The sequence below is a fragment of the Cynocephalus volans genome, chromosome 6 (assembly GCF_027409185.1).
Source record: "Cynocephalus volans isolate mCynVol1 chromosome 6, mCynVol1.pri, whole genome shotgun sequence".
NCBI lineage: Eukaryota > Metazoa > Chordata > Mammalia > Dermoptera > Cynocephalidae > Cynocephalus > Cynocephalus volans.
The window spans coordinates 96,754,338-96,780,008 of record NC_084465.1 but is presented as its reverse complement, the minus strand read 5'-3'; the positions used below and the strand labels follow the sequence as shown (position 1 = coordinate 96,780,008).

General features: G+C 62.1%; 6 protein-coding genes across 20 annotated transcripts in view; 3 read left to right on the top strand and 3 right to left on the bottom strand.

Moving 5' to 3' along the window:
• Window positions 1-381: 381 nt before the first annotated feature.
• NUBP2 (NUBP iron-sulfur cluster assembly factor 2, cytosolic) lies at window positions 382-12,125 on the bottom strand. Of its 7 annotated transcripts, none has more exons than XM_063098884.1 (7): window positions 12,014-12,125; window positions 3,329-3,450; window positions 2,927-3,125; window positions 1,864-2,018; window positions 1,627-1,737; window positions 1,423-1,492; window positions 382-983 (listed from the first exon to the last, which is right to left on the bottom strand). In XM_063098884.1, the coding sequence occupies exons 1-7, from the start codon at window positions 12,123-12,125 to the stop codon at window positions 838-840; spliced, it is 915 nt and encodes a 304-aa protein (XP_062954954.1). In that variant the 3' UTR covers window positions 382-837. The 7 variants fall into 7 exon arrangements, with proteins under 7 accessions (XP_062954954.1, XP_062954960.1, XP_062954955.1 ...); XM_063098890.1 differs by lacking the exon at window positions 12,014-12,125 and adding an exon at window positions 6,287-6,540; XM_063098885.1 differs by lacking the exon at window positions 12,014-12,125 and adding an exon at window positions 6,287-6,536 and having other exon boundaries at window positions 1,864-1,946.
• Window positions 6,015-11,649, top strand: SPSB3 (splA/ryanodine receptor domain and SOCS box containing 3). Of its 4 annotated transcripts, none has more exons than XM_063098881.1 (8): window positions 6,015-6,337; window positions 6,943-7,031; window positions 7,119-7,256; window positions 9,698-9,875; window positions 9,987-10,174; window positions 10,253-10,355; window positions 10,437-10,562; window positions 10,857-11,649. In XM_063098881.1, the coding sequence occupies exons 3-8, from the start codon at window positions 7,131-7,133 to the stop codon at window positions 11,201-11,203; spliced, it is 1,068 nt and encodes a 355-aa protein (XP_062954951.1). In that variant the 5' UTR covers window positions 6,015-6,337; window positions 6,943-7,031; window positions 7,119-7,130; the 3' UTR covers window positions 11,204-11,649. The 4 variants fall into 4 exon arrangements, with proteins under 4 accessions (XP_062954951.1, XP_062954952.1, XP_062954949.1 ...); XM_063098882.1 differs by having other exon boundaries at window positions 6,932-6,963; XM_063098879.1 differs by having other exon boundaries at window positions 6,932-7,031.
• Window positions 12,126-12,143: 18 nt separating the features above from the next.
• EME2 (essential meiotic structure-specific endonuclease subunit 2) lies at window positions 12,144-15,208 on the bottom strand. The gene is given in 9 exon segments (XM_063098891.1): window positions 12,144-12,314; window positions 12,390-12,440; window positions 12,442-12,580; window positions 12,776-12,891; window positions 13,035-13,128; window positions 13,319-13,491; window positions 14,176-14,268; window positions 14,702-14,838; window positions 14,982-15,208. Coding segments are annotated over 9 exon segments (1,191 nt in total). The 5' UTR covers window positions 15,199-15,208.
• A 57-nt stretch (window positions 15,209-15,265) lies between these two features.
• MRPS34 (mitochondrial ribosomal protein S34) lies at window positions 15,266-16,567 on the top strand. Its single transcript, XM_063100681.1, has 3 exons — window positions 15,266-15,638; window positions 15,780-15,822; window positions 15,907-16,567. The coding sequence occupies exons 1-3, from the start codon at window positions 15,318-15,320 to the stop codon at window positions 16,197-16,199; spliced, it is 657 nt and encodes a 218-aa protein (XP_062956751.1). The 5' UTR covers window positions 15,266-15,317; the 3' UTR covers window positions 16,200-16,567.
• Window positions 16,568-16,835: 268 nt separating this feature from the next.
• On the top strand, window positions 16,836-18,107 carry NME3 (NME/NM23 nucleoside diphosphate kinase 3). Its single transcript, XM_063100460.1, has 5 exons — window positions 16,836-17,016; window positions 17,120-17,250; window positions 17,341-17,442; window positions 17,534-17,646; window positions 17,739-18,107. The coding sequence occupies exons 1-5, from the start codon at window positions 16,971-16,973 to the stop codon at window positions 17,854-17,856; spliced, it is 510 nt and encodes a 169-aa protein (XP_062956530.1). The 5' UTR covers window positions 16,836-16,970; the 3' UTR covers window positions 17,857-18,107.
• A 47-nt stretch (window positions 18,108-18,154) lies between these two features.
• MAPK8IP3 (mitogen-activated protein kinase 8 interacting protein 3) overlaps window positions 18,155-25,671 on the bottom strand; it is a 50,326-nt gene continuing 42,809 nt past the window's right edge. For all 6 annotated transcript variants that reach the window (XM_063101285.1, XM_063101288.1, XM_063101289.1 and 3 more), the window contains 15 exons: window positions 25,105-25,231; window positions 24,846-24,941; window positions 24,599-24,757; window positions 23,681-23,846; window positions 22,656-22,838; window positions 22,385-22,574; window positions 22,150-22,269; window positions 21,989-22,069; window positions 21,844-21,911; window positions 21,523-21,671; window positions 20,976-21,147; window positions 20,781-20,894; window positions 20,431-20,469; window positions 20,080-20,259; window positions 18,155-19,979 (listed from right to left, as the gene is read on the bottom strand). In XM_063101285.1, the coding sequence (XP_062957355.1) occupies window positions 19,708-19,979; window positions 20,080-20,259; window positions 20,431-20,469; window positions 20,781-20,894; window positions 20,976-21,147; window positions 21,523-21,671; window positions 21,844-21,911; window positions 21,989-22,069; window positions 22,150-22,269; window positions 22,385-22,574; window positions 22,656-22,838; window positions 23,681-23,846; window positions 24,599-24,757; window positions 24,846-24,941; window positions 25,105-25,231 (2,116 nt within the window). In that variant the 3' untranslated portion in view covers window positions 18,155-19,707. The remainder of the gene's footprint in view (window positions 19,980-20,079; window positions 20,260-20,430; window positions 20,470-20,780; window positions 20,895-20,975; window positions 21,148-21,522; window positions 21,672-21,843; window positions 21,912-21,988; window positions 22,070-22,149; window positions 22,270-22,384; window positions 22,575-22,655; window positions 22,839-23,680; window positions 23,847-24,598; window positions 24,758-24,845; window positions 24,942-25,104; window positions 25,232-25,671) is intronic.

Here is a 25,671-nt window from a genome sequence, read left to right as displayed (position 1 = left end):
TCCTGTGCTGAGGGCCCAAGCTCCGCCCTGCTGTGCACAAGGCGTGCTTTCCGGGCCTTCTTGGGTCAACGCACAGGAGGAGACCCTGGGCTCTCAGCTCATTCTTACCCTCATCTTCTCGTCTCAGCCACACTAGGCCCCAGGCTGCCCTCAGCGTCCACGTGCAGGCAGTTCTCCCAGGGCTAAGCTTCCCCACCCGCGGGTTTCTCTGGTATCATAAAATCTCCCCAAAGTCCCACCAAATGAGAAACAAATGCACCCTCTCCTTGGTCTTCAGGGGCCTGTCGACAACAGAGCTGATAGAACTGCTGGTCCAGCCCTGCTGGCTGACCACTGAGGGCAGAACGATCTAGAAACGTGAGGCTCGGAAGCACTGTGGTGGGATGCATTTAATGGTAGCTTCCTCTAAAGTTACAAGACACGCCTGGGGGCAGTCCAGCACCTCACAGGAGGCTTTCCTCCCTCAACACGTGACTCATCAATTCTCGGGGGATGGGAGTCCTGGGTCCCCTGAGGACAGCTGATGTTGACTGAGCCCTGTGAGCAGTGTGGACACTCAGCTGTAAGGAGCAGACAGTGTCTGGGGCACAGATGTGAAGCTCGATTGTGACCAGAGCTGGGAAGAAGCCTGTGCAGGCCCTAGACCACTGCTGTCTCAAGGCTGCACCCAGGCCATGGCTGTCCTCAGCCCCAGCTGCCGCTGGAACACTGGCAACAGCTCCCAGGGCCGGGAGAAGAGCTATCTGCACAGCCAGGGCCCCGGGCCAGCACCTGTAGGCTACCCTGGACCTGCACTCGGTAAGCGCCTCTCAGCGTCAGGAGCAGAGGCTGCCTCAGTCAAGAAAGCTGAGCCAGCGCCCTGTCCAGAATCTTCTGTGTTATGGAGATGAGCGCAGGAAAGGCAGGGCTCTTGGGGAACTCCTGGATGAAGTCACGCCCCTCCTCTAGGCTTCTTGTGAGCTCGGGGTCCAGGGGCACAGAGCCTGTGGACATGAGACAGGCAGTGGCTGCAAGCGGTGCGACCCTCAGCTGCTGCTATGGCTGAGACCCCCACACGCTGCCTGGCCACACAGTGACCATCCACGTGAAGGGAGTATGGGACAAGCTCTGGGGACCTCAGCACCCCAAAAGAAGCACTCCCAAAGCCATGGCCTAGGTGGATGCTGTCCCACCCTCTGCTCAGTGGTTGCAGCAGGCATGTCAGCCCTGTGGCCCCACTCACTTGGTGGCAGTGGATCTCCTAGAGGTGAGGAGTGCTCACAGCCAGTGCCTTGCGTGTCACGAGGAAGCCAGAAAGACACGGCTCCTGCTGCTCTCCTCTTCCTCGGGCACCCCGTGGGCACAGGTAAGTCAGGCCCACCCAGAGCAGAGGCCCCAGAGGGGAGAGCTGGACCCGGCTGCCCCCAGCTCTCAGGCACTCACCTAAAAAGGGAACCCCGGCGTGTCTGGCCAGCTCCTCCCCGCCGCCCCTGGAGAAGATGTTGGTGCACTCCTAGGAGACGGGGGCTGTGAGTGCCCTGCCCGCCACACTCTGCAGGTGCAGGGAGTGGCCTGGGCAGGTGGCAGCAGCTCTCCTGTGCCTGCCCACCAGCCCTGCGACAGTCCTGACCACCTGCCCCAACTCACCGCACAGTGTGGGCAGACAAAGCTGCTCATGTTTTCCACGACCCCCATCACCTGCAGCCCTGTCTTCCTGCAGAAGGTCAGCTCCCGCCGCACGTCCCCCACGGACACTGCCTGGAGACAAAGAAGACATGTCTGGCTGACCAGCTGCACTCTAAGCCAAGGGGTGCCGAAGAGCATGGAGACCCTCCCCGCTGGCACCGGGGACAGTCTTCACATATGGGGAGCTGGGAGCCATACCTGCGGCGTGGTGACCACGAGGGCCCCCAGGGGCTTGTAGGGGCGCAGGGCTTCGAGGGTAGCGATGTGCTCGTCAGAGGTCCCTGGGGGTGTGTCCACAACCAGGTAGTCCAGTTCCCCCCAGGCCACGTCAGACACAAACTGCTTTATCAGTGCTGTGAAGCCCATGTGGTCAGCAGAGGCAAGTCTGTGCTGCCAGACCAAGCCCAAGGAAGGGGCCTCAGCTTGTCAGGCCAGCGCCCCCACCAGCCCTCACCGAACATGCTTGGAAGGCCCCAGACCACCCTGCAGCACAAGGTGGCATGTGCAGAGCCTGTCCCCTCCCCACAACACCTCTTCCTCCTCAGCTGCTGGGCCACTCCTAGCACCCACCCCTGCCTCAACACCCGGCCCTGCAGGGCCAGCAGCGGACTCCTGCTGAAACCTCAGCTCAGGACACTGAGCTGGGACCCTCTGTGGGCGGGGGTGGGGGGGGTGTCTGCACCCAGACTTGGGGACACCCAAGTCCTCAGGCCCGGAGAGGAGGTGGCCTACAGTGGAACCCTGGCTGGTGGGTCCAGAAGCAGCCACCTGCCTGGGCTTGTGTCTCACCCCTGGCCACCTTCCTGCAATTAGAGAGGGTTTAACACCACCTGCCGCTCCGGCAGGACCACAGCCCAACCTCAGTGCCACCCTCCCCCTGATCACTGGGTGGTCTTTGGTCCTTACATCCCAAGGGTGCAGGTCTGATCAGACCCAACCCCTCTTGACAGGGAAACAGGGCTGCTGTGGCCAATGGCTTCCCAATGATTCTGACTACAGATGCTTGCTCTGACTTGGTCCCATCTGATGACCCACCCAGAGCCTGTGTCTGGGCACCAGGGATGCCCTGCACAGCTGCCCTGGTGCAGGCCTGGCTGCTTTGCAGTGAGTGGTGGGGGCAATTCTGCAGGAAGAGCCATCTTCCAAGTGGAAAGGCCATAGCTAAACTCCTCTGACTTTACTGATGGCAGTGGCCTGGAGGAAGGAGGGTCTGCTGGAGAGGCTGGAAGGCTGCTGGCACCTGCCCCTGCCTGGTCATTACCGTTCTTCTTGGGGCCTCTCCACACCACGGCCTCATCCGGCTTCTCCAGCAGAAAGCCCACAGACATGAGGGCGATGCTCTGCTCCTGGTCCACAAAGACGGGCACCCAGCCACTGTCGCACTGGTGCACAGCCCTGCCCTGCACTTGGAGCATGCGGGGAATGCTGGGGCCACATAGGTCCACATCGAGGATGCCTACCTGCAGGAGGCGGGATGCCCACAGGCAACGCACTGTCAGGTGAGGCGGTGAGAAGCCTACAATGCCTGCTTTAGCGGCATGGGGGATGCCCTTGAGTCTCCGTCCACCAACTGGGGCAGGGGCAGTGGCGGCAGCTCAGGGAGGGACAGGACAGCTGGCAGGGCCGGCAGTGTTAGGTGTGGGCTCGGCAGGGGTGGGCTCACCTTCTTGCCCGCATGGCGCAGAGCCAGAGCCAGCTCTGTGGAGATGGTGCTTTTCCCAACGCCCCCCTTTCCCGAGAGGATGAGGATGATGTGCCGGACGCCGGCCAGGTTCCCACACTCTGCTTTGAAACAAGGTGGCAGAATGTCAGGGAGTCCCTTGAGCACCAGGTGCTCTCGCTGCTCATTCAGGGTCACCAAGCACCTCCCATGTTCAGGGCAGTGGTTAATGATCACACCCAGATATGGTCCCCCTTTCCCTGACAGAGCAAAGACCCCAGGTGTTAGATCTTCCAGCAGCCCCAGCCTGCTGATCCCTCAAACACTGTGTGCCTGCATAGGTGCGTGCACACACACACAGGTGACATAATCTTAAAACTGTCAGCTCTGGTAATTCTAATGAGACACAAATGAGACTAAGGATGGTCTTTATGGCCAAATGGTACATCTGTACCAAAGGCAGACGCCCCCAGCCCACTCCCCTAGGGTCAGAAGAGGCACATGAGGCAGCCCTGAGCTCTCAGCTCTCAGGGACCTGCCTGGCCACAATCCAACACATGTGCACAGTGCCACCAGGCTGGCTCAAGGCCTTAAGAAGCCAAGTGGTGTCCTTGGCCCCTCCCCACAACTCTGTGGATCCCACTGCCTGCTCTGGCCCAGCTCCTCTTCTTTATGGTGGGTCCACAATGCGGCCTGGTGAACACACACCCTCCTGACCCCGCCACATCACAGGGTTGCTCTCTGCACACACAACCCTCAGCCACACTGCAAGACCCCCATGTTCTCACCCCAGTGCCACCACTCAGACCCCTGCCTCGTCTCCAGCAGGCTGCTCTACCACCTGCTGTCCTGGTCCTCAGGAGGATGGACATGGGGGCTGAACAAATGAAACATAATCCTCCTGACCTTCCTCTCAAGGGCAGGTTCAAAGGCCACCGGATCCAAAGCCTCCCAGGAAGAACTTGGAGAGTACCTGGCCTGGCTTTCGGGCAGGTCCTTCTCACAAATGTGTTACAATGCCTGCCCATGGTCTTATTCAGGTGACAGGAAAGGGCACCCCCCCTTCCCCCAGGCATCATGTGCAAAAACAAAGCCTGAAAACTGGCTTTGAGATCATCTCTATAGCAATTAGAAGGTTATTACTTAAGTCACCTTAATATGGACAAGCACCGAGAGTAAACTGTGCAGAGAAGCAAGTTCACTTCTGTTGCAGCCAGTGGGACTCTGGGAAGACCCTGCTGGATCTCGGTCCTGACTTCTACTCTGCATTGGGGTCGGTGCTGGACAGCAAAGGTATTAATCCCAGGAACCAGGCTTTCCCCATTGGTAGAAATGGGGAATGTTATCTGCTGGTGCTAAGCGCCAAACACAGCAGCACTACTGTCAGGTAACCGGGAGGAGCAGGGGCTTCCCAGAAAACAACCTTGGGGTCAACCCCAAGAACCTTTCACTCCTAAGCAAACTGAGAAAGTTTATAAGCGGATTATCAGCGAAGTGCATTCACTAGGGGCCTACTACAGAGGCTGTGCTGAGTGGGGAGAAGATGGCAAAGAAAGAACACAAATAGAGTCTTCCTGGAGAGAGGCTACAGCCCTCCCTATGGATAACAAGTCCTGGTCAGCCTTCTGGGTAATGTCCAGCCAAATCCAGGTCATTCAACGTGCTGGACAAGTATGTGTTTTTATATGAAAAAAATCTGGAAAAATACAAGTAACAACTGAGGCCAGGGGTTGCCTCAGGGAACGGGGTCAATTTACTGCATATCCTTTAGGCCTTTTGAATTTTTATGTGCATTTTTTCCCTAATTTAAAGAAAAAAGTTTCTATCACTCTGAATGACTTTGTTTTTCTCATTCTGTAGCAAATCTACCCTAATCTTAAGAAAAAAACTGCAGATTCTTCCCTCCAGCACAGGATTCCAATGCCATGTTCACAACCTGTGGGATGCGTGTTGTGAGGCTTTGTTGCCCATTCTGTCCCCCTTCCGGTACCCAAGTCGCTCAGAAGACAGGAAGGCAGCCGCCCCTGCGAACACCACCTCTGGCCCACCCACCCACTAGTATGAGTGTCCCACGCAACTTCCGCCTTTCTGAAGGCTCAGAAGCTACACTGATACTTCCACCAGAACTAGGAGCATGTGATATTCTGCTTTTTCCCTCTTTTTAGAAGAACATGTGTAAACAAGATTCCTGATTAAGTCTCGCTCAAACTTAAAGTCTCAAATCTTCTGGCGTCACCAGGCTACCACACCAAAGACCCACAGCACGCGATAGGGGAATACTGTGAAAGCAGTCAAGACGAGTTCGCGTAGCTCCGGGGCCGCCGCGGCCGCGGTGCAGAGGAGCCCGCCCAGAGGAGGGTGTGGGTCCGGCGGCCGCGGACTGCCGGGCCTGGACCAGAGGCGGCGAGGCCCGCTCTCCGTCCGGACAGGCACACCCGCCAGCCTGCTGCTGAAGGGGCGGCCGCGACAGCGCGCACGGAGGCGGGCCCGGGCCCGCACGCTCACCAGCCGCCTCCTCCATCCCACCGACGCGCCTCACGCCTTCCTTCCGCTTCCTCGCGCGGGCCGCTCGTCTCCCGGCCAGACGGAAGCGCCTGCGAGCCAATGGGCAGCCCGCGCCCGCCCCCGAGTCCCTTTGATAGGCCTGGCCCCGCTTCCGTTAGTCAATCAGGTCGCTCGAGGGGTTCCCGAGCCGCGCCCGCAGGATCTGGCGCAGACACCGTGACGACCCCCGGAAGTGGAACCGCCTACCGCCCGCGCCCCGCGCCCAGTGGGCTCGCGGGCCTCGTCTCCGACGGCTTGAGATGCGACTAATGGGGGCATCGAACCCAGACTGACAGGTCTCGCAGCCTCTCGGCAGCAGCCGTGGCGCTCAGGTCCCACCCCCTCCCGAAGCCCGGTGCCGAGCGCCCATCCTCCGGGATCCCGGGCGAGTGCGGCGCGGGGGCGGGGAATGTTTACGTTTCTCTTGCGGCGTAAAGTAGGTCACGGCGGGCCCGGCTGCGGCGGCAGGTGAGAGGCGGGGGATGGGCCGGGGGCAGTCCCGCTGCCCTTTGTTCTCCTGGCGCGGGCGTCCCCTGCTGCGGCTTCCGGGCGGGGGTCGCCGGCTCCACAGCAGCAACACCTGGCTCGGGTGCATGGCGTGGCCTGCTGTGTGCCGCCCACGTGGTCGCGTGGGGGCCGGCCGGGAGCGCGGGAGCGCCGGCGTCGGGTCGGAGGTGCTGGCTGGGCCGGAGGTGCTGGCTGGGCCGGAGGGCGTTTTGGCCGGAGAACAATGGCGAGCCCTGGACGTTCGCGCTCTAAGATCAGCGTTTACAGCGAGCGCTTGGCTGTCGCGAGGGACGCAGGAGCGCGGGGGACGGGCTGTGCGGGAGCCCGGGGAGGAAGGAGGAGGGCGGCGTCGGGGGTGGCTGCCGTGTTTCTAGCATGAGGAAGCGAAGGCCGGAGATGCCATTTGTCAGAGTGGACGACAGGGGCGGAGGGAGTGGACGTCGCTTGAGGCGCGTGTCGGCGGGGCAGCCAGCCTCCTGAGGGAAGCTCCAGAGATGGGCTGGCAGGCATTCGGGGGTCATGGATGTCTGGCGGCGTTTTACGCGATCTGCCTAGGTCTTCTCAAGGTGCTCAGGTGCTGGAGTGAGGTACGGCCTATGGAGATCACGGAGCCCTGGTTCCGCAAACGTGTGTCTCGTGCAGCTCCCACCTCGGGGTGGGTCTGTGGTCCAGCCCGTGGAGCAGTGGGGAAGTGCAGGGTGCTGCATGTCTTCCTTTGCTCAGAACCTCTGTTTTCTTCCAGATCCTCTTCACCATGACCAGACGCCCCCGGAGCAGCAGGGCCTGGCATTTTGTCCTGAGCGCGGCCCGCCGAGATGCGGATGCCCGGGCCATGGCTCTGGCGGGTACCACTAACTGGAGCTATGACTCTGACGGGCAGGTAGGTCCTGGCAGGTGAGGCGGGCATGGCTGTGGTACTGCCCTAGGCAGGCACCACCTGTTAGGGAACCAAGAAAAAGATGCTCCTGAAGGCCCGTCTCTTGCGTGTGCCACACTCAGCAAAGCTCTTTAACCTGGTGAAGGACATGGTCTCTGGGGTGACAGGACCTCACAACAGACACTACGTTTTTCTCCGTTTGCTTTCCTCTGAAAAGCGCAGTGTGTGGACAGGTTGGCAGCTGGTTTTTGGTCAGTTTATTCAACAGATGTTTTCTATTCTGTCTACCAGCCAGTTTCCAGAGGTAGCTGCTGTTAACTTGGTGCGTGTCCTTCCATTCTTTCTGCCAGTATGTTTTCTGAACTCACGTAAATACATGTAAAAAACAAGAACTTTGACCCTTAAAGATCAAAGTTGCTGCATCTTCCTCCACTCTGACACCCAAGCTCAGGGAGGCCCAGGGTGGCAGAAGTGGTCAGAAGAGGTGCTCAGCATTGGTGCCTAGTGCAGATCAGCTGATGCACCTGCTGGTCATACTGTTAGAGCCACACTGCACCCGATAGTGTCTGTGCTGGTTCCTGCCATGACAGGGGCCGTATGGCCTTCACACCTGATGGGCTGCAGTGAGGCAGGGCAGGGGTGGGAGCTCAGTGGGGTCAGTTTCCTCAGGTGTCCCTTGGACCAGAGCAAGAGTATGGTTCTATCCTGAGTCACCTCTGGCTGTTTCCTGCAGGGGCTGCTGCTTGGATGATTTGGTTCTGTTGTAGCTGCACTGCATGGTTTCCCCAGTTCCACTAGGTGCCCTGGGCAGGGGTGAGCACTAGGCCTTGGGGGGAATTGGAAGTGACACTGTACACCTGGGCTGCCAGCATCCCAGGGCCTCCCTGCCCTGCCTCCAGCTCCCGCTGACCACGTGGCTGGGACAGATGTTCTCCCATGTCTGTCCTGCCTTGAAGGCTCATTGCTGTGGGATGCGGGTGGTGTCTGTGGGCTGGGTGTGGTGTCTGACACATGCATGCTTCTTGTTCTGTGTCACCTAATGGGTCCACAGCTCGTGTGTGGGCAGGTGGATGGGCGGGTCATCCTGGGCACCTTGCAAGGCCACTCCCTTCTGCCCCAGTGCTCTCCTCACGGCTGACAGAGGGGTTGAATCTGCCTCCTTCCCAGGGAGCTGGGGTGGTGACCAACTTGACCTGGTTCTTGACTCAGTGGGCCCACCTGGGCTTTGGGGAGATCCCTCTTCCATGCTGGGGGGTACAGTCCTCTGGCCTACCTTGTCTGGGGTTGGGACCCTCTCATCTGGATGGGAGAGCCGCTCTGTTCTGAAGCTGGTTCCTGACAGGTCCACGTCCGTCTTGGAACCGGCCCAACCTCCCGTGTCATGCTTCCCCGCGGCTCCTCCTGGGGGCCAGATCCTCACTTCCCTGTGGGCATCACGCACCACCCAGCTCGCCCAGGCCCCCTTTGGGTGTGACTGTGAGGCCCCGCTCACTCCGCCATCCGTCCGTCAGTTCATGGGTTTGCTTAGCTACAGTGCAGCCGGTGTGCAAGACCCTGGGTGCGATGGGAAGGAAACTAGGAACAGGTTCCTTCTCTCGAGGAGCTTACGTTCTAGCAGGAGGTGTCAGAAAAAAGACAAAGAATTTCAGAGAAGAGCAATGAGAAGGAAAATGAAATGAGGCGAAAGGGTCTGGAAAGGCCTTGTGAGGGGGTGTCAGAAGCTTCCGGCCAAGCGTGGAGATGAAGGGCTGCCAGGGTAGGTGATGAGGCAGTGGGTTTTGGGGGGACTGGACTCCACTCCCAGGTGGCAGGATATGCTCAGGTTGGAGGGAGGTCCCTTGGGCTGCTGTGCAGAGCCTGGGATGGAGGCACAGAGCTTCAGGCCAGGTGGTGCAGGCCTGGCAAGGTCAGGGACCATCTCCGGCCAACCTCCAAGAGCAGCAGCACCTGTGCTGGGCTAAGGCCACCCCTTGCCATGAGATTGAGGGGACCACAGCCTGAGACAGGCACAGGCATCACGCTGTTAGGGCAGCAGCGGACTTGGCCATCCGGGCAGGGCCTGTGGCTTATCCCTGATCCAGAAACAGCCTTGAGAAGGCAGGGCAGCACAGCTGGTGGGCCCTGCCTCAGGTGTTCGTGAGTGGCATGGCCTCGAGGACTGCCTTGGCTGTACACGAGTGGGGTTGAGCCTTTGAGCCCACTCCCATGAAGCTGGCAGCATGGCAGGCCGTTGGAGGCCCTGCCAGTTTCCCATATCAGGAGGCTTGGCAGGAGCTTGTCCAGGGTCACTGTGCATGGTCTTGTTAGGAGATGGGCCATGCTGTGCACATCCCCTTCTTAGGGATCAGAGCAGTTGGGCTTTTGGAGAGTGTCAGGGTGGGTGGACCAGGCCAGAGGGTAGAGGGTGGGGCAACCCATGGAAACAGCCTGCTCTTTTCTCCCAGCACAGCGACTCAGATTCTGACCCCGAGTATTCATCCCTGCCGCCGGCCATCCCCAGCGGTGTGCCTGTGACTGGGGAATCCTTCTGCGACTGTGATGGTCAGAGTGAGGCTTCTCTCTGCAGCAGCCTGCACACAGTGCACCGCAGCAAGGACTGCCGCTGCGGGGAGGAAGATGAGTGTGAGCGCCCCACAGCTGGGTGGGCGCCAGCTGGGAGACCCCCCACAGCTGTGGGTAGGTGGGCAGGTGGGGCTCTGGGACTGCCCCAGCCCTGGCCTCTCACACTTGCAGATTTTGACTGGGTCTGGGATGACCTGAACAAGTCCTCTGCCACCTTGCTCAGCTGCGACAACCGCAAGGTCAGCTTCCACATGGAGTATAGCTGCGGCACCGCGGCCATCCGGGGCACCAAGGAGCTAGGGGAGGGCCAGCACTTCTGGGAGATCAAGATGACCTCGCCCGTCTATGGCACTGACATGGTAAGCAGCTGCAGGCCTGAGGGCAGCTTCCCGGAGCCCCAGCCATGGGCGCCCTCTGCCTGGCCCTATTGTTCTTAGATGGTAGGCATCGGGACGTCAGACGTGGACCTGGACAAGTACCACCACACGTTCTGCAGCCTGCTGGGCAGGGATGAGGACAGCTGGGGCCTCTCCTACACAGGTGTGTGCCTGGGGCAGGCAGCCTGGGCTGAGGCATGGTAGTCGGGGCTCCTGCACTCACCCCTGACCCGGCTGCCCCCAGGGCTCCTCCACCATAAGGGCAACAAGACGAGCTTCTCCTCAAGGTTTGGCCAGGGCTCTATCATCGGCGTGCACCTGGACACTTGGCACGGGACACTGACCTTCTTCAAGAACAGGAAATGCATAGGTGAGGGCAGCACAGGCTTCCCACAGCTGTGACCTTGAATGGAGTGGGCTTGCAGGAGGTGGACACCCCAGCCCCAGTGTATTCCAAGCCAACCAAGCACCTGAGGCTTCCTGAAGAGCTTCCTCCTGGAAGTCACAGGTCCCAGGGTAGGACAGCACAGGAGCCAGGCTGGCGTCACGTGGTAATCTGTCCTCACTCAGCTGTGGAGGCTGCTGACCTAAGTCACACAGTGCCAGGTCCCTTCCCTGCCCCTCCTTATGGGCTTAGGGTTTAGGCTGTGCTCCTCCCTTCCAGGAGTGGCGGCCACCAAGCTGCAGAACAGGAAGTTCTACCCAATGGTGTGCTCCACGGCGGCTAAGAGCAGTATGAAGGTGATCCGCTCCTGTGCCAGTACGACCTCCCTGCAGTACCTGTGCTGCTATCGCCTGCGCCAGCTGCGGCCCAACTCTGGGGACATGCTTGAGGGCCTGCCCCTGCCACCTGGCCTAAAGCAGGTGTTGCGCAACAAGCTGGGCTGGGTCCTGAGCATGAACTACAGCCACCGCAAGCCCCCAGCGCCCTCGTCCAAGGCTGCAACCCCAGCCAGTCCCAGCAGCCCCGAGGCCAGGCCCTGCCAGAGGAAGCGCTGCCGACGGACCTGACTTATTTTCCAGTGACAACTGCCTTCTTGGGCTGGGATGGCTTTTCTCTCTGAACCTCCTGGCCACACTCCAGGGCAATAGGAGAGGAGGGAATTGAGGCGTCTGTCTGGGGCTGTCCTCCCACCTCCCACGAGGCCAGGACAACCCTTCCTACAGGACTTCACAGCCACAGGCCATTGAGTGTCAAGTCCACTGTGCTGCCTACGCCAGCTAGGGATGCAGCAGCAGCCGTTCTCCGAGTCTCTGTGGAGCTGTAGCCCAAGCCCTTCTGGACTCAGAGCTGGGGCCCGGGAGGCTGCTGCTGTGGAAGAAAAGGGCCTTGCTGGAGCTCAGCAGATGCTGTGCCTGCGGGGGCCTGGGTGTCTCCTAACTTGCTTTGCATGCCATCAACTGCTCTCTGTCACAGAGACTTAAGTGACCATAATAAATGTAGAGTTTAAACACTGCTGCAAGAGCAGATGAGTCTGACGGGCCCAGGGCTTGCTAGTGTCCGTAGTCTTTCTCCTGGTGGGTCTGGCTCCATCTCAATGCCCATGGGAAGGGCAACCTGGTTCTCGTTCTTCCCCTGAGATGTCCTCTTGCTGCTTCTCTCAGGCTGCCATCCCTGATCTTCCAGGTGGCGGTGGTGACCTGGGTGCTGCCCTGCAGGCCCTCCTGATTGTCCCAGCTGGGCATGTGGCCCTGCCACCAGTTTCCCCTGTGACCAGTATGTCCAGGGCTGAATGCAGGTGACCCCCATCCTCTCCAGACTCGGGCTGCTCACTGTCTATGGGCTGAAACAGAACGGTCTCCTCCACTCATCCCAGTTACCTGAGTGCTCTCCATGCTGCCCTTGCACTCCCCTTGGGGTTGGGCCTGACGAAGCTGGGGTGCTGCCCACCAGGGTGTCGGGTGACCCCCAAGTTGGGCCGTGTGCTGTCATGCTGGAAGGCAGGTGTAGTCAGGAACCCAGGTCCAGCAGAAGGTCAGGGTTGGCAGTGGTCAGGAAGAGGCAGATGCAGCAGGAGAGGTCAGGTCCCACCCTGTGGGGCCACATGCCCTCACCAGCCTTCACAGGGAGGTCAGCCAGGAGGCCTAGGCACTCCTGCTCCGTGCTGCAGGCCGCAAAAGCCTAGGGCAGGCACAGGGATGAGCAGGGCCGGCCTCTGGGACCTGGGAGGGGAGATGGAGTGGGAGTGGGGCTAACCTGCTACAGAAGATGGGGGAAAGGGAAGGCGGTAACAATGGCATCAGCCACAAGCTGCGCTGACCCGACTGAACTGCCTGATCTGCCTCTGTCAGGCCCCCCACAGCCCTCTGCCATCTCTGGCCACTGGCTTGCCTCCTGCCCAGTGCCCTGCGGTGCAGAAGGAAAAGGCCTGGGATTCCTGGTATTGCCTAAAGACGGGGAGGGGAACAGGGAGGCCTTTTAGAGGCTTCGCTCTCCTGGGCCCCAGCCCCCATTCCCAGCAAGCTCTACCATGCTCTCCTGCTCTGCCCTCCAAGAGTGGGGAGAGATGGGAGAACACCAGCACCTGCAGGCAATCCTGTCCCACCGGCCGCAGCCTTCGGCCCGGAACAGGAGGGTCGCACCTGAAAGGGCGCTGGGTGAAAGCTTTGGTGAAGGCACACACGTGCTGACTCAGCTCCTGCCAGGAGTCCACCAGCAGCACGTCCAGGTCTGCCCAGAGCTGCAGAAGTACCAGAGCCTGGAGAGGAGATGAGGCCGGCTGTGAGCAGAGGAGGGCCCCCAGGGCACACTCACCTGAGATCAACACCATATGCCACCTGGGAACCAAGCCCGGCCCTGCTGGGCCTCAGAGAGCAGCCGCCTTGCCACTCCAGCCCTCACCTCCTCCACCTCAGGCCAGCCGACGGCCACCTCCGCATGGGCCACCTCTGGATTTTCTGGTTTCTGCATGCCTCGGGCAATGAGCGGGTGAGACCTGAACAAAGATAACTGTCTCTCCAGCTCCCTACACCCCATCTGTCCTGCCCTCCCTGAGTCCTCCTGCTTCTGCCAGAGCCCACCCTGTGAAGTGGGATTAGCTGTGCCACAGCAGCCCCCCGAGGAACCCCCACCTTCCCTGAACCTCCCCCAGCCAGCCCAGCTAAGGGCGTCAAGGTGAGTGGTACCACAGGTAGGCATCCAGCCTGATGACGGCCAGGTGCAGGAGAGCAGGGCTCTTGGGAGAAGTCCAGGGCACCGAGCAGGTTGGGCCTGAGATGTGAAGGCGAGAACACACAGCTTGCTTGTTTGTCAGGGCTGTGGCGGAAGGGCCCTCGGTCACCAGGCCATGGCCAGTTTGCTGAAGGAGAAGGAGCAAGCCCGAGAAACAGCCAGCGGTGCAGGGAGAACCCTAGTGAGTACTTTCTCTGCTCAGCCAGCTCTCTTGAGAAAAGCAGCTCTGGGCCTTCCAAGAGGTCAAGAGACTGGAGAGAGCTCTCTGGGCACCTCCCAGGCTTTGAGAAGAGTTGTACTGAGCTCCCTCATTCCTAGTCCACCTCTGCACCTCTGCCTGGCATTTACCTGGTACGTAGCAAATGCTTGATAAAGGCTGACTCTTGGACACTGGGACCCAGCAAAGGGTCTCACCTAACCACACTCAGGCGCAAATGCCGGCTCAGCTTTCTGTTCCCCCAGCCAGGCTAGCTGGGCTGTTGGCTGTCACTGGTGAATACCACAGCCAGCCCCAGCCCTGCCTGGACACTTCCAACCTGAGTCCCCAGGCCCCCTCTCGCCCATTTACTGCCCCTGACTCCCAGCTCTCCTAAGACCAGTCTATCTTGGCTTCAACCTGATAGGACCAACTGCAGCCTCTGTTTGCACTAGGAAAGAGCTCAGCTCTTTCCTACATCTCACCCTACACATCTCTGCGGTCTGACCAGAGGAGTCCCAGCCCACCCCATGCCCCCCTCCAGCAGAATAGTGGTCCCTGGCTGGCGAAGCCAGCCCTCACGATGTGTGGAGGACTACTGTGCCCACTCAGCACCTGGGTCAGCTGGCTAACGCCTTGCAGGAACTCCTCTGGCTCCAGCAGCAGCAGCAGCTCCTCCTCATCCGAAGCCCACACCTCAGGAGGCACCTATGGGAACATCCGGGACACACTACTGCCTACCCTCAGCCTGAGGTGCCTCAGGGCCTCTGCCACAGCCAAGCCCCAGACCCACTGGGACTGCTCTACAGAAACCCAATGCTCCGTCTCCTACCACGACCAAGACTAGCCCAGGTCCATGGGGCCCACAGGAACAATGACCACAGCCTCGGTGGGGATGGGTCATTCAGCAGCAGCTCAGCTGAGGCTCCGGAGCCCGGCCTTGTTTCTGTTGCTAGCACAGCGGCTTGGGCACCACCCACCAAATGCTCCCCATTCTCAGCCCACCCATCTGCAAGATGCGCAAAGTGATGGCAGTTGCTTCTCGTGATAGATGCAGTACGTGAAGTCAGGGACCTAAACACCCTACCCAAGGCTGGCGCTTGGGAAACGGGCTCCTGCTGCAGGAACCGGGCACACTCACACCGCGGGGGCAGGGGCCGGGCCTCGCTCTGCTCCACTGCAGGCTCCGGGCCGGGCGCTGGGGCTCGATGCAGAGCTCGCAGCCCAGGGCCCACAAGGCCTCCATCAGGACGTCGGCACCAGCATCTTCCAGGAAGGCTGCAGCCGCCGGAGGAGACAGCTCGGCCGCTCCCTCCTCCCGCCCGCATGAGGGCCCACCCGGGCCCGCAGCCGCCCCACCCTGCCGCCCCGTGGGTGCCCCCCGTGCCTCGAGTCCCCTCCGCGGCCAGCGCCCCGAACACCTGGATCCTCAGGCATCGCGAGGCGCGGTAGAGCCTGCTCGGGCCTCAGCGCCTCGGCCGCCGCTCCACGCCCCTCCGCCGAGGCCCGCGCCCCCGCCCCCGCCGCCCCTGCTCCGCCGGCCTCCTCGGTGTCCAAGTCCGAGATCTCCCAAGTCGGGGGCCGCCGCTGGCCCCGGGCCCGGTCCCGCCCCCGGCGCGAACCGGGATCCCTCTGCATGGCCGGCCCTGACCGCCCGGCTCCGCTTCCGGCCGCGCCCGGACACCTTTACCCGATGCACAGGCCGCTTCCGGCGGCGACGGCGGATTCCGGCTGAGCGCCAAGGGCGCGAACCAGCCATGGCGCGGAAGAAGGTGCGGCCGCGGCTGATAGCGGAGCTGGCCCGTCGCGTGCGCGCCCTGCGCGAGCAGCGGGAGCGGCCGCGCGACTCGCAGCGCTATGCCCTGGACTACGAGACGCTGACGCGGCCGCTCTCGGGCCACCGGCTGCCCATCCGGGCCTGGACCGATGTGCGCCGCGAAAGCCGCCTCCTCCAGCTTCTCTGCCGCCTTCCGCTCTTCGGCCAGGGTCGTCTGGTCACGCGCAAGTCCTGGCTATGGCAGCACGACGAGCCGTGCTACTGGCGCCTCACGAAGGTCCGGCCCGACTACACTGCGCAGGTGCGTGTGCGCCCTCCCGGACCCAGCCGCCGGACCCCGCGCGCCTCTGCCCTCCACGCAGCGGCGGGAGGGAGCCCCTGTCCCGCATCTCTGGAGGGCCAGGGGCTTTCTGAGTTGACCCGTTCCCCGATTGCTTTGCAGAACCTGGACCACGGGAAGGCCTGGGGCATCTTGACCTTCAAAGGTAAGGGTTGGGAGTCAGGCTGGGGGAGTTAGTGGCAAGCAAAAGACTTAAGCGAGTGTGCGATAAGTCCTATGTCTTCCCCAGGGAAGACGGAGAGCGAGGCCCGGGAAGTCGCACAGGTCATGTACCACGACTGGCGGCTGGTGCCCAAGCACGAGGAGGAGGCCTTCACCGCGTTCACGCCAGGGCCCGAGGACACCGTGCGCTCCGTGCCCTACCCGCCGCTCCTCCGGGCCATGATTCTCGCAGAGCGGCAGAAAAATGGGGATACCAGCACCGAGGAGCCCATGCTGAATGTGGAGAGGGTACGAGTCGATCCCTGGGACTACCCTGCAAAACAGGAGGCAAAGAGAAAGGCCAAGGGCACCCCAGTCTAAAGTACCAGACCCAGCAGTTTTTCTGAGGGGTGTAAGGCGGTGAGGACCATTCTGACAGAAAAATGTCTGGGTTATGTTCGAGTCAGTTCCCTGGGAACTTGGATTCCGCCTCCTGGTGATTTGTTGTGAGGCTCTGAGTTTTGGTGGAGAGGGCTGGAGCAGACTTTGCCCGTGTGTCTTCCCGCTGGCCCTGCTACCCCAACACCCAGCTCTGTCTGAGGGGACACGCAGGAAGGGCTGCTGGGAGGCAGGACCAGCAGGTGTGGAGCCCCTGCGCGGGCACTGCCACGTCGTGCTGGCTCTTCTCCCCGCGATTGTTGCTTCTGCCAGGATCCAGGCAGCAGCTATGCACGGGAATAAAGACAAACAAAGCAGTCTGGGTTGTGGTTTCTTTGGGTTTGGGGTTGGGGGAACCAGAGCGGGCTGTCTGCAGGACTGTCGGAAAGGAAAGGCTGGCGTCGTGGTTGTGCAGCTGGCCTGGGAGTGCCAGCGGTGCCTAGCAGCCTAGGTGGGAAAACCTGAGCGGGTTGGGGGAGGCGCAGTTAGGGTCTGATGACTTGGCTGCTGCAAGTGCCTTCCGGCCCCCCAGGACCTCTGGATGCCCAGGGTGCAAATGTAGTAGCCCCGGGTCCGGAGTACGACGGCACCGCCTCCTGCAGCCGCCCAGGTTCCCAGACGGCGTCGCAGACGCAGCAACGCCCGGCCGAGGCCCCTTTAAGCGCAGGCCCCGCCCCGCCGAGCCCGTGCTCGGCCCCCGCTGCCACCGCCATCATGATCTGCCTGGTTCTGACCATCTTCGCCAACCTCTTCCCGGCGGGTGAGCGGCGGATCCCGGGTCCCGGGGGCCAGGCGGGGAAGTGTGTGGGGGGGGATGGCGTGTTGGGACGGCTTGACGCCCCCGTCCCCGCCGGTCCCTGCAGCCTGCACCGGCGTGCACGAGCGCACCTTCTTGGCGGTGAAGCCCGACGGCGTGCAGCGGCGGCTGGTGGGCGAGATCGTGCGGCGCTTCGAGAGGAAGGGCTTCCAGCTGGTGGCGCTAAAGCTGGTGCAGGTGCGGGCGGGGGCGCGGGGTGAAGCGGGCGCGGGGTGAAGAGGGCAGGGGCGCGGGCGCGGCGCAGGCGGCCGGTCCCTTCCTCCCCAGGCCTCGGAGGAGCTGCTGCGTGAGCACTACGCCGAGCTGCGCGAGCGTCCTTTCTACAGCCGCCTGGTCAAGTACATGGGCTCGGGGCCGGTGGTGGCCATGGTGAGTGACCGGCAGGCGGGCGAGCGGTTGGTTCCCGGAAGCCCGAGCCCCTGGCCCTCGCCCTGCTGATGCCGCGCCACCGCCCGCGCAGGTGTGGCAGGGGCTGGACGTCGTGCGCACCTCGCGGGCGCTCATCGGGGCCACGGACCCGGCCGACGCCCCGCCCGGCACCATCCGCGGGGATTTCTGCGTCGAGGTCAGCAGGTAAGGCCCGCCCCGGCGACGGTCCTGGCCCCAGCCCCTCGCTCGGCCACGTGGGGGCCCGCCCCGCGCTCACGCGCGCCCCTTCCACGCAGAAACGTGATCCACGGCAGCGACTCGGTGGAGAGCGCCCGCCGTGAGATCGCGCTGTGGTTCGGCGCCGACGAGCTGCTGTGCTGGGAGGACAGCGCCGGGCACTGGCTGTACGAGTAGCCGGGCGCGGAGCTCTGATGACTCGGCATTGACTCCCCTCAGAACACCGGGGGGCGCAGACCAACCGGTCAAGCCCTCAGTGCTCGGAACGTCCTTCCTGCGGCAGGACCTCTGGCAGGCGGGTGGGTGCAAGTCCAGCAAGCCCCGCACCCGCTAGGCAAGAGCCCCTGCCTCACCGGCCGCAGCACACCTAGTGGCGCACCAGTGCATCGACACTGGCTCTTGGCGGTCCGTTTCTTTTTATAATAAATTAGAGAAAATCTTTGTGTTCATCGGTTTGGAGCCAAGGACAAACAGGTTCGATGTTAAGACGTTTATTACATACAGAGCAGATATGGGGGTTCACTTGCAGGGCCAAAGCCTGAGGAGAATTGTCACCGGCCCCTTCCCCCAGCTGCACCCCACCCAGCTAACCCCAAAGTCACTTTATGTTGTTGTGGGAACAGACGAGGAACTGCACGTACATCACAGTGGAGAGGTGGCAGGGCAGTGGGGAGAAGCCTGCAGCTGCTAGTGGCCGCAGCCCACAGCAGTCAGCTGGGCTCTTGGGACAGCTCCCTGACATCTGTGCTTCTCTGGTGGGAAGGGGCTGGGCATTGGGGCTAGGCTGCCCTAATCAGTGCCTCAGGGAGCAGGTGTAAGGCCTGGGCCTGGGAAGGTGGGGGAGAGGGCTATCAAGGCTCCTCCACCCAGGAGGGGATCCAGGGTAGCGCCTGCCCCTACACACACTCCTAGCGCCTGCTGAGGTGGCTCCCATCCTTTGCCCTGCGGGCCTCTGCTCTGCAGCCTCTCTTCAGTGAGTCACAGGGAGCAAGCCACAGCGGGCAACCCTAGGCACTTAGTAGCGTGTCTGGGAGCAGGGCTCCTTGAAGCCCTGTGCAGGAGGCAGGCCCTGGGGACACACCACCCCCATAAACCTGAGGTCGAGTCTACATCCTAGGACCCCAGAAGAGGCCAAGGGCCTCTCCTTCTTCCTGAGGCCTGGGTCTGCCCTGGCAGCCTGAGAAATTCCACCCTAGGGGCTTCCGGAAGGGACAGGACACCAGGGCCCAGGGAAAGCCTGGGGAAACATGGGTCATTGGGGGCTGGTGAGAGACTGTCCACACAGGGATTGGTCTCGGGCTCCAGCAGGGTGAGGGGCATCTGGTCTCTATCTTCTCAAGCAGCCGCCCAAGAGACCCTGGCCTGCACTTTCATGCCAGACCCCTGGGCAGGGGAAGCCAGGGTGGGGGGCTGAGGAACAAAAGCTTGGGGATCAGGGAAGCCCTAGAGGAGGCTAGCAGGGCTCCAGGCACCTGAGCAGCCTGAGCTTCACCTCCCTGGGCAAAGGCTAGTTGCTAGGCTTGGCTCCCTTAGGCAGAGCAAGGACCTGGGAGACAGCGTGGGACCCTCACCCTAGCGGGCAGCATGCAAAGGCAAACGGACTCAGGGTGGGAAGATCCAGCAGTGTGAAGCTCCCGCTTCCTGCTCGGGGCCCTGCTGGGGAGTGGGGAGCCCAGGTGGAGCCGGGGCTGCCTGCAGGCTGCCCACAGTTCCCATGATCCCACCTCGCTGTGGCCCTGAGGTGCCCCTGGGACTTGAGGACTGTGGCTGGGTGCTGGCCAGGAGCTGCTGGGGGAAAGGGTGTTCCTGAGGGGTTCTTCCCCTCCTGGGTGGGAATGCCACCAGCCCTCCTCTCTCCCAGATGACCCACATTTCCATCCCTGCCCGCGGAGGGGGCCAGGCCTCGGTGAAAGCTGCAGGTTGAGAGGTTAGAAGGGGGTGGACTGGCCTGGCTGCCCCAGGGGGCGGGCAGGCAGGTGGGCGGGAGTCCTATGTACACATTGGCATCAGGCAGGGCAGGCGGTGGCCTCATTCGGGGGTGTAGGACACCTGCCACACGATGATGTGGCTGCGCTCCGCCTTGGACAGCACGGGCTTCACCTGGCCTGCGTCCCCTGCCCCTTCCTCGCTCTCATCATCCTCTCCGTCCCCAATGCGGAAGTCGATGTAGCCCTCCCCGCCGCTCAGCACCAGCACATTCTTCAGCTTCTGACCCTCAGCGTCTGTGGCAGGAGCAGTGGGCCCGGGGCTCTCAGACGGGCTGTCCAGCACGCTGCCATTGAGGGTGGCCAGCACGTTCCCTGTCATCAGGGCAGAGGCTCAGGTCAGCAGCCCCCTGAAGGGAGGCCACTGCACCCTGGGAGGTAGGGTGGGCAATCAGGGAGCCGGCCAGCCCCTTACCTGGCACTGAGACAAAGAATTTGACAGCGTCACGGTGGCCATGGAAGCAGAGCTGGGCCTGGGCCATGGAGCAGTAGGGAATGAAGCTGCTGGCACACTTGTCGCTGCTGTCGTCCCCGTACACGTGGATCACGCCCCCGGGCCGGGCCCCCTCTCCAGAGGTGGGGGATGTCTTGTTGGCTGGAGATGGAGAGGTGTAGGAGGGGGCTGGGCCCACTGCAGATGGGAGGATCAAACTTCCAGCAGGTGGGGGAGGGTGGGAGAGCTGCCCTGGGCCCAGGGCCTCAGTGCCACATAGCATCTGGGCCTGGGTTTCCTTCTATGTGCAGCGGGCAGGCACTCTGGACTTACCTCGGAGCCCCAGGAGCTGGCCTCGGTGCAGGACCACGGCTGGGGGAGGCAAGGGTGGAGCATGGAAGGGAGAGAGAAGCAGTCAGCCCTAGCAGCCGAGTCTGGCTGCAGCCAGGGTGGCCAAAGTCTCCCTGAAGGTAGTCTTGCAGAGCCCAACCACCCTGGGAGCCTGACACGCGCCCTTTAGCAGCATCCACCACCACCTCTGCAGGTGGGAGGTGGTCACTCACTCTCAGTCAAGGGGATGGAGATGACAACCCCGTTGCCAGTGCCCAACCACCCTGGGAGCCTGACACGCGCCCTTTAGCAGCATCCACCACCACCTCTGCAGGTGGGAGGTGGTCACTCACTCTCAGTCAAGGGGATGGAGATGACAACCCCGTTGCCAGTGCCCACCCAGAGGCGGTTGCCGGCGATGAGTAGGGCCGTGATTCGCACAAAGGAGAAGCCCAGTTTGCCGGTGCCTGGCAGGTCAGGAGAGGAGGGATCAGTGCAGTGCGGCCAGTACCAGGTGCCCCCGGCTCCCACCCGGTGCGGCCCCTCACCCAGCATCTTGCTGACATAGGGCTCTATGTCCACGTCCTGCAGGTGCTGGTGGGTGTGAGCATGGTAGAGCCGCAGGGTGGAATCCAAGCGGATGGACACCCATACCCCATCGCCGATCCATGCCAGCTGCCGCACCTGGCTCTCCCGCCGCGGGTGGGCATCAAACGACTTCTGTGGGATCATGGCAGCCCATCAACGGGGGTGGGAGAAAGAAAGGCGAGGGGAGTCCTGAACCTGCTACAGCCTAGGGTGGCCCCAACGTCACACAGCCCACTCCAACCTCCACTCTGGTGCCTGCTTTGCTCCTGATAGCCCAGGCTCCTGTGAGAAGCCCAAGCTGTGGGTCCTTGACTTCCATGTCAAGAGGGAGCGGCAGAAAGCAGGCTTCAGACAGACTGGCATTCACAGCCCAGTTGCCCAGCACTGGACTGTGACCTCACTTCATCTCCCAAAGCTCCAAAGGCCTTCCTGAAGGCACTCTGGGAAGCCATGCAGCCAGTAGGAGCCCCTCCCCTCCCTGGGCCCGCCCACCCGGCCAGCACTTGCCTCGATCTGCATGGTCTTGGGCTGGATGACATGCACCTTGTTCTTGTAGCCGCACCAGACGCGGTCGTGCACGACGGCCATGCAGCGGATGGAGTGATGGGGGTGGCCCAAGTCCATCAGGTGGTAATTGCTCAGGTCCCACTGGCCGTCTGAACAGAGCCCAAGACACCTGTTCAGGCCTGGCCTGGACCCACCTCTGCTCAATGGGTGGGGTGGGTTGGAGACCCCACTGCCAGGCTGACAGGCTCCGGGGAGCCCCTTGGCCAATCCCTGGGAGGGCCATCGACCACCACCCACCCACCCAGTGCTGCCAGGCCTTACCTTCTCCACGGTGGAAGATGGCCAGAGTCCCGTCTGCCAGAGCCACCAGCACACGGCCTTTGACATTCCTGGAATGGGAAAGCAGTGAGCAGACCTGGGCACCCTAGGCCTGCCCCATACCCGCCCTCAGCTGGGGACCATGTACACCAGGCTCAGCACGGAATCCTTCAGCTTGATGGAGTGCAGACATTTCTTCCAGTTGGCCACAGCTGAGTGCACGTAGAGCCTGCAGGAGGGGCCGCAGTGGGTGAGGGGTTGGCCCAGGCACCGTCCCCGTCTGCCTCCCAAGTCCCAGGCCCTGCCTACCAGCCGTTCTGGGCTCCCAGCCACATGGTGGGTGCGGCACTGCTGCTGGCCCCTGCGGGGTCCCCATTGGGCTCCAGCTCAGGCTGCATAGCACTGCTGTCAGGCTCTGGCCCGTTCTCACTGCAAGAAGGATGTGTCTGGGATGTACACAGAAGTATGTCCCTATCCTGGGACCCCGCCACCTTCACCGGTCTCCCCTCCACTCCTGTCTCTGCCCCAGCCCAAGAGAGCCCACCTGCCAGACTGGGTGCTGGACGGCGGGGTAGGGGCTGGGTCTGTGAAGACGTGTTCCGTGAGGGGACCAGGCCGCACTGCAGCCACCTCTGGCTCGCTGGGCCCAGGGTCTGGCACCTCTGTGGCCTCTGTGGCCTCCTCTGTGGACTGGGATGGGTTGACCTTCCCGTTGGCAACAGCAGCCACCTCCCCTATGGAAGGAGGGGTGAGCATGGGCTGGGCAGAGATGGAGGGATGAAGGAATGGCAAAAAGAAGGCCACCCAGGACTCACCCTGCCCTTTGTCCAGCACTGGGGTGTCCCCTCTGGAGGAGCAGGTGCTCCGTGGTACATTGCAGCGGGTGGCACAGCCCACTAGGGTGATGCCAGCCAGCACGCCGTCAGCGCCCGAGTCCTCTGGGTTCACGTCGCTGTCTAGGAACATCTCCCCAGGGGGGTAGTCACTGTCGCTGGCCGCTGGGAGCAGAGTCACAGCCCAGTCAGCCCAGCCCAGGAGCCCAATACTGCAAGGCCATGCCCAGAGCCCCCATCCCGGTGGGCAGGGCCATTCCACTGTCTTCCAGCTGGACCAGTCTCCCCTCTCTGCACTGGCCCCACCCACCCCCACCCACTCAAGACCAGAGACAATCAATCTGCTTTGTTAGGGGGTTCCTGGGCCAAGGGGAGCTGTGCAGTGAGACTCTGGTCCTGGGGGCAATCTGTGGTCATGTGACAGTCCCTATGGAGCTCTGGGGACCTCAGAGACATCTCAGCAAATGGCCGAGGGCTTCACACCAGACACAGGCCCTGTACCCGCTTCTTCTTACAATGCTGCGCTGGGCCCAAAGTCCCCTTGCTGCACGCCCCCAGCTCTCCCGACCCTCGGCAAGGCAGTGGGATCTGGGTCCAACTGCAAGTTTCACATTCAGCACAAAAAAATGTTTTCTTACTGCCTCCAATTGAGGCTTCAATCCATGGCCCGTGCCATGGCCCACCCACCACCTCCCAATAAGATGGGTGGGCCACAGTCTCCTCCCAAGTCAGTAATGAGACTAAACTCAACAAGGCCACCAGCGCGCTTCCTCCTGGACACATGACCCGGGGTCTCGCTGGACTCAGCACAGGCCACCTCCCACTGTCCGTTCCCAGGCTCTCCTGTGATGTCACAAGGAGACGCGTGCTGCGTGGTAGGCCTCTTTATTTACTATCCTAGTCAGCCCTTTGTAAAAACCACCACCACCCTCCTCCGAGCACCAGCCTCCCAAGACGACACCCATTCCTGGGCAGAGCCTAGCAGAGCCTATGGGGCCAGGGCTCACCGGGGATGCTGGAGATGCATAAGACGTGGGCGTTGCAGACCGTGAACTGGTCCACCACGGTGCCCGGCTGGTTGGCGTCGATGATCACCACCTTGCTGGTGGTCAGGGTGCTGGTAAGAATCCACACCCTGCTGGAGGTGGCATCTGTTTCGGGGAGTTCCTTTGCCTGTTTCAGAGCAAAGATGAAGGCAGGGGCCTGAGCTCGTGGCCACCCCAGCAGCAACACAGAGTCATTGGGGGGGGGGGTCTCCCGGCATCTCTTAGGATCTTGTCTTGACCACGCTTCAGGGACACGGCTGTCCTCCCCCACAACCAGCACCATGAGAGCTCAGAACCGCATGTTATCTAGATTGCTCATGTACAGAGTCTCACTTCCACAGAGAAAGACCGCAAGCACCCAGAGGCCAAGTCACTGGCCCTAGGGCATGCTGGGACATAAACCTAAGCCTGGGACCACAGGTGGGAGGCGTTTTCTGCCCTCCTCCAGTGTGCAGCCCCTCCTGCTGTCTGCTCCTCTTCAGGCTGTGAAATGTGCTCCTCACATGGAGAGAAGCACCTAGTGGACGCGAAGCCCTCCAGCCCCAATGCCTGCAGAGCTGCAGCCCCTCGGCACTCCCAGACCCCTGAGGATGCCTGGGGAGGGTGCCACAGCTCTAAGGGCAAAGGTCTTGAACTGCCCTCCTGACCCCTGGCACCTGGTTAGAACCCAGGAGGCAGCTCAGCACCAGGCCTGCCCCAGGGAGGGGAAGAGATGATGGTCATCCCCCCCATTCCAGGAGCTCCTGCCTCATCTACACAGCCTCACGGGCACTGTCCCCAGCTGCGTCACTTCTGTGCCTCCCAAACAGACTCTGTGCTGAGCTGCCAGAGCTGCAAGTGGGGGAAGGTACCCCAGTGACCTAGGCTGGCCATGCTGACCTTCTTCTTCTCAGGAGATGTGTGGTTGCTCTTGGGCTCGCCTTCCGCCTCCCGGTCGCAGGTCAGAGGGTCACGGCCCGGTCCTGGCTTGACTCCATTCCCAGGGTCGTCCTCGCCTGGTTTCCACCCAATCAAGTTGACACCAGCAGCGCACCACAGCTGCAAGACACAGGCCGCGGTCTGCTGCTCGCTCCTCCTCCTGCGGGCTGACCCGAGGTGGCTGGGGTGGGGTCCTCTGCGGGCTCACCTTCATGGTCGGGTCCTTCTCCACCAGGGGGCGGCAGTAAACGGGGACAGGCACGTTCTTCATCCGCGAGTCCTCCTGGCCCCCGTTGGGGCTGAGCTGCAATGAGGCAGGAGGCCAGTCAGTGAGCGCCAGGCTGGGCTGGTGGGGCCTGGCCCTCGGGGCCTCAGGAGAGCTCCGACCCACGGCCCAGGCCCAGGTGGTGGTGCCAGTCCGGCCCTGTCTCGTCCCCTGCCACCCCTCCCCTTGCCCTGCCCCACACCTGCTTGTACTTGGCCGGCAGGCTCCAGCCGCAGGCCTGCAGCCTCCCATCATCGTTGCGCACGTGCTCGCGCACCTGGCGGTACTGCTCACGCTTCTGCTCCCGCCGGGCGGAGGATGTGCAGTCGCTGGGCGGGAGGATGACAGGTCACGCCTCTGCCCAAGGTGCGCGAGGCCCACGGCACACACTGACCCACAGCCCAGGGAAACTGGCCCCTGGAGGGGCCGGTGGCAGGGAGGCCCGCCTAGGCCTGTCCTTGCCTTTCCCGGCCATTGGGCGCCCATCTGATGGGGGTGGCTCTCCCAGCACTGGGCATGGCCCTGGTCTTGGAGGCCATGTTCAGCACCTGCCCCTATCCTAGAGTGAAGCCTGTTCTGTTGTCACAGTCACCAAGGGACCTACAGTGTGGCCACTGGTTCCTTCCTGGATGTGGCCTGAAACAAGCCCTGGCTGCAGCAACATGAGATCCTCGAGGGCAGCTGTCCCAGGGACTGCACACACGGCTGGGGGCCATAGGGAGCCCAGCACAACACTTTGAGACTAAGAGTATGGGCCGTTGGGGGAGTG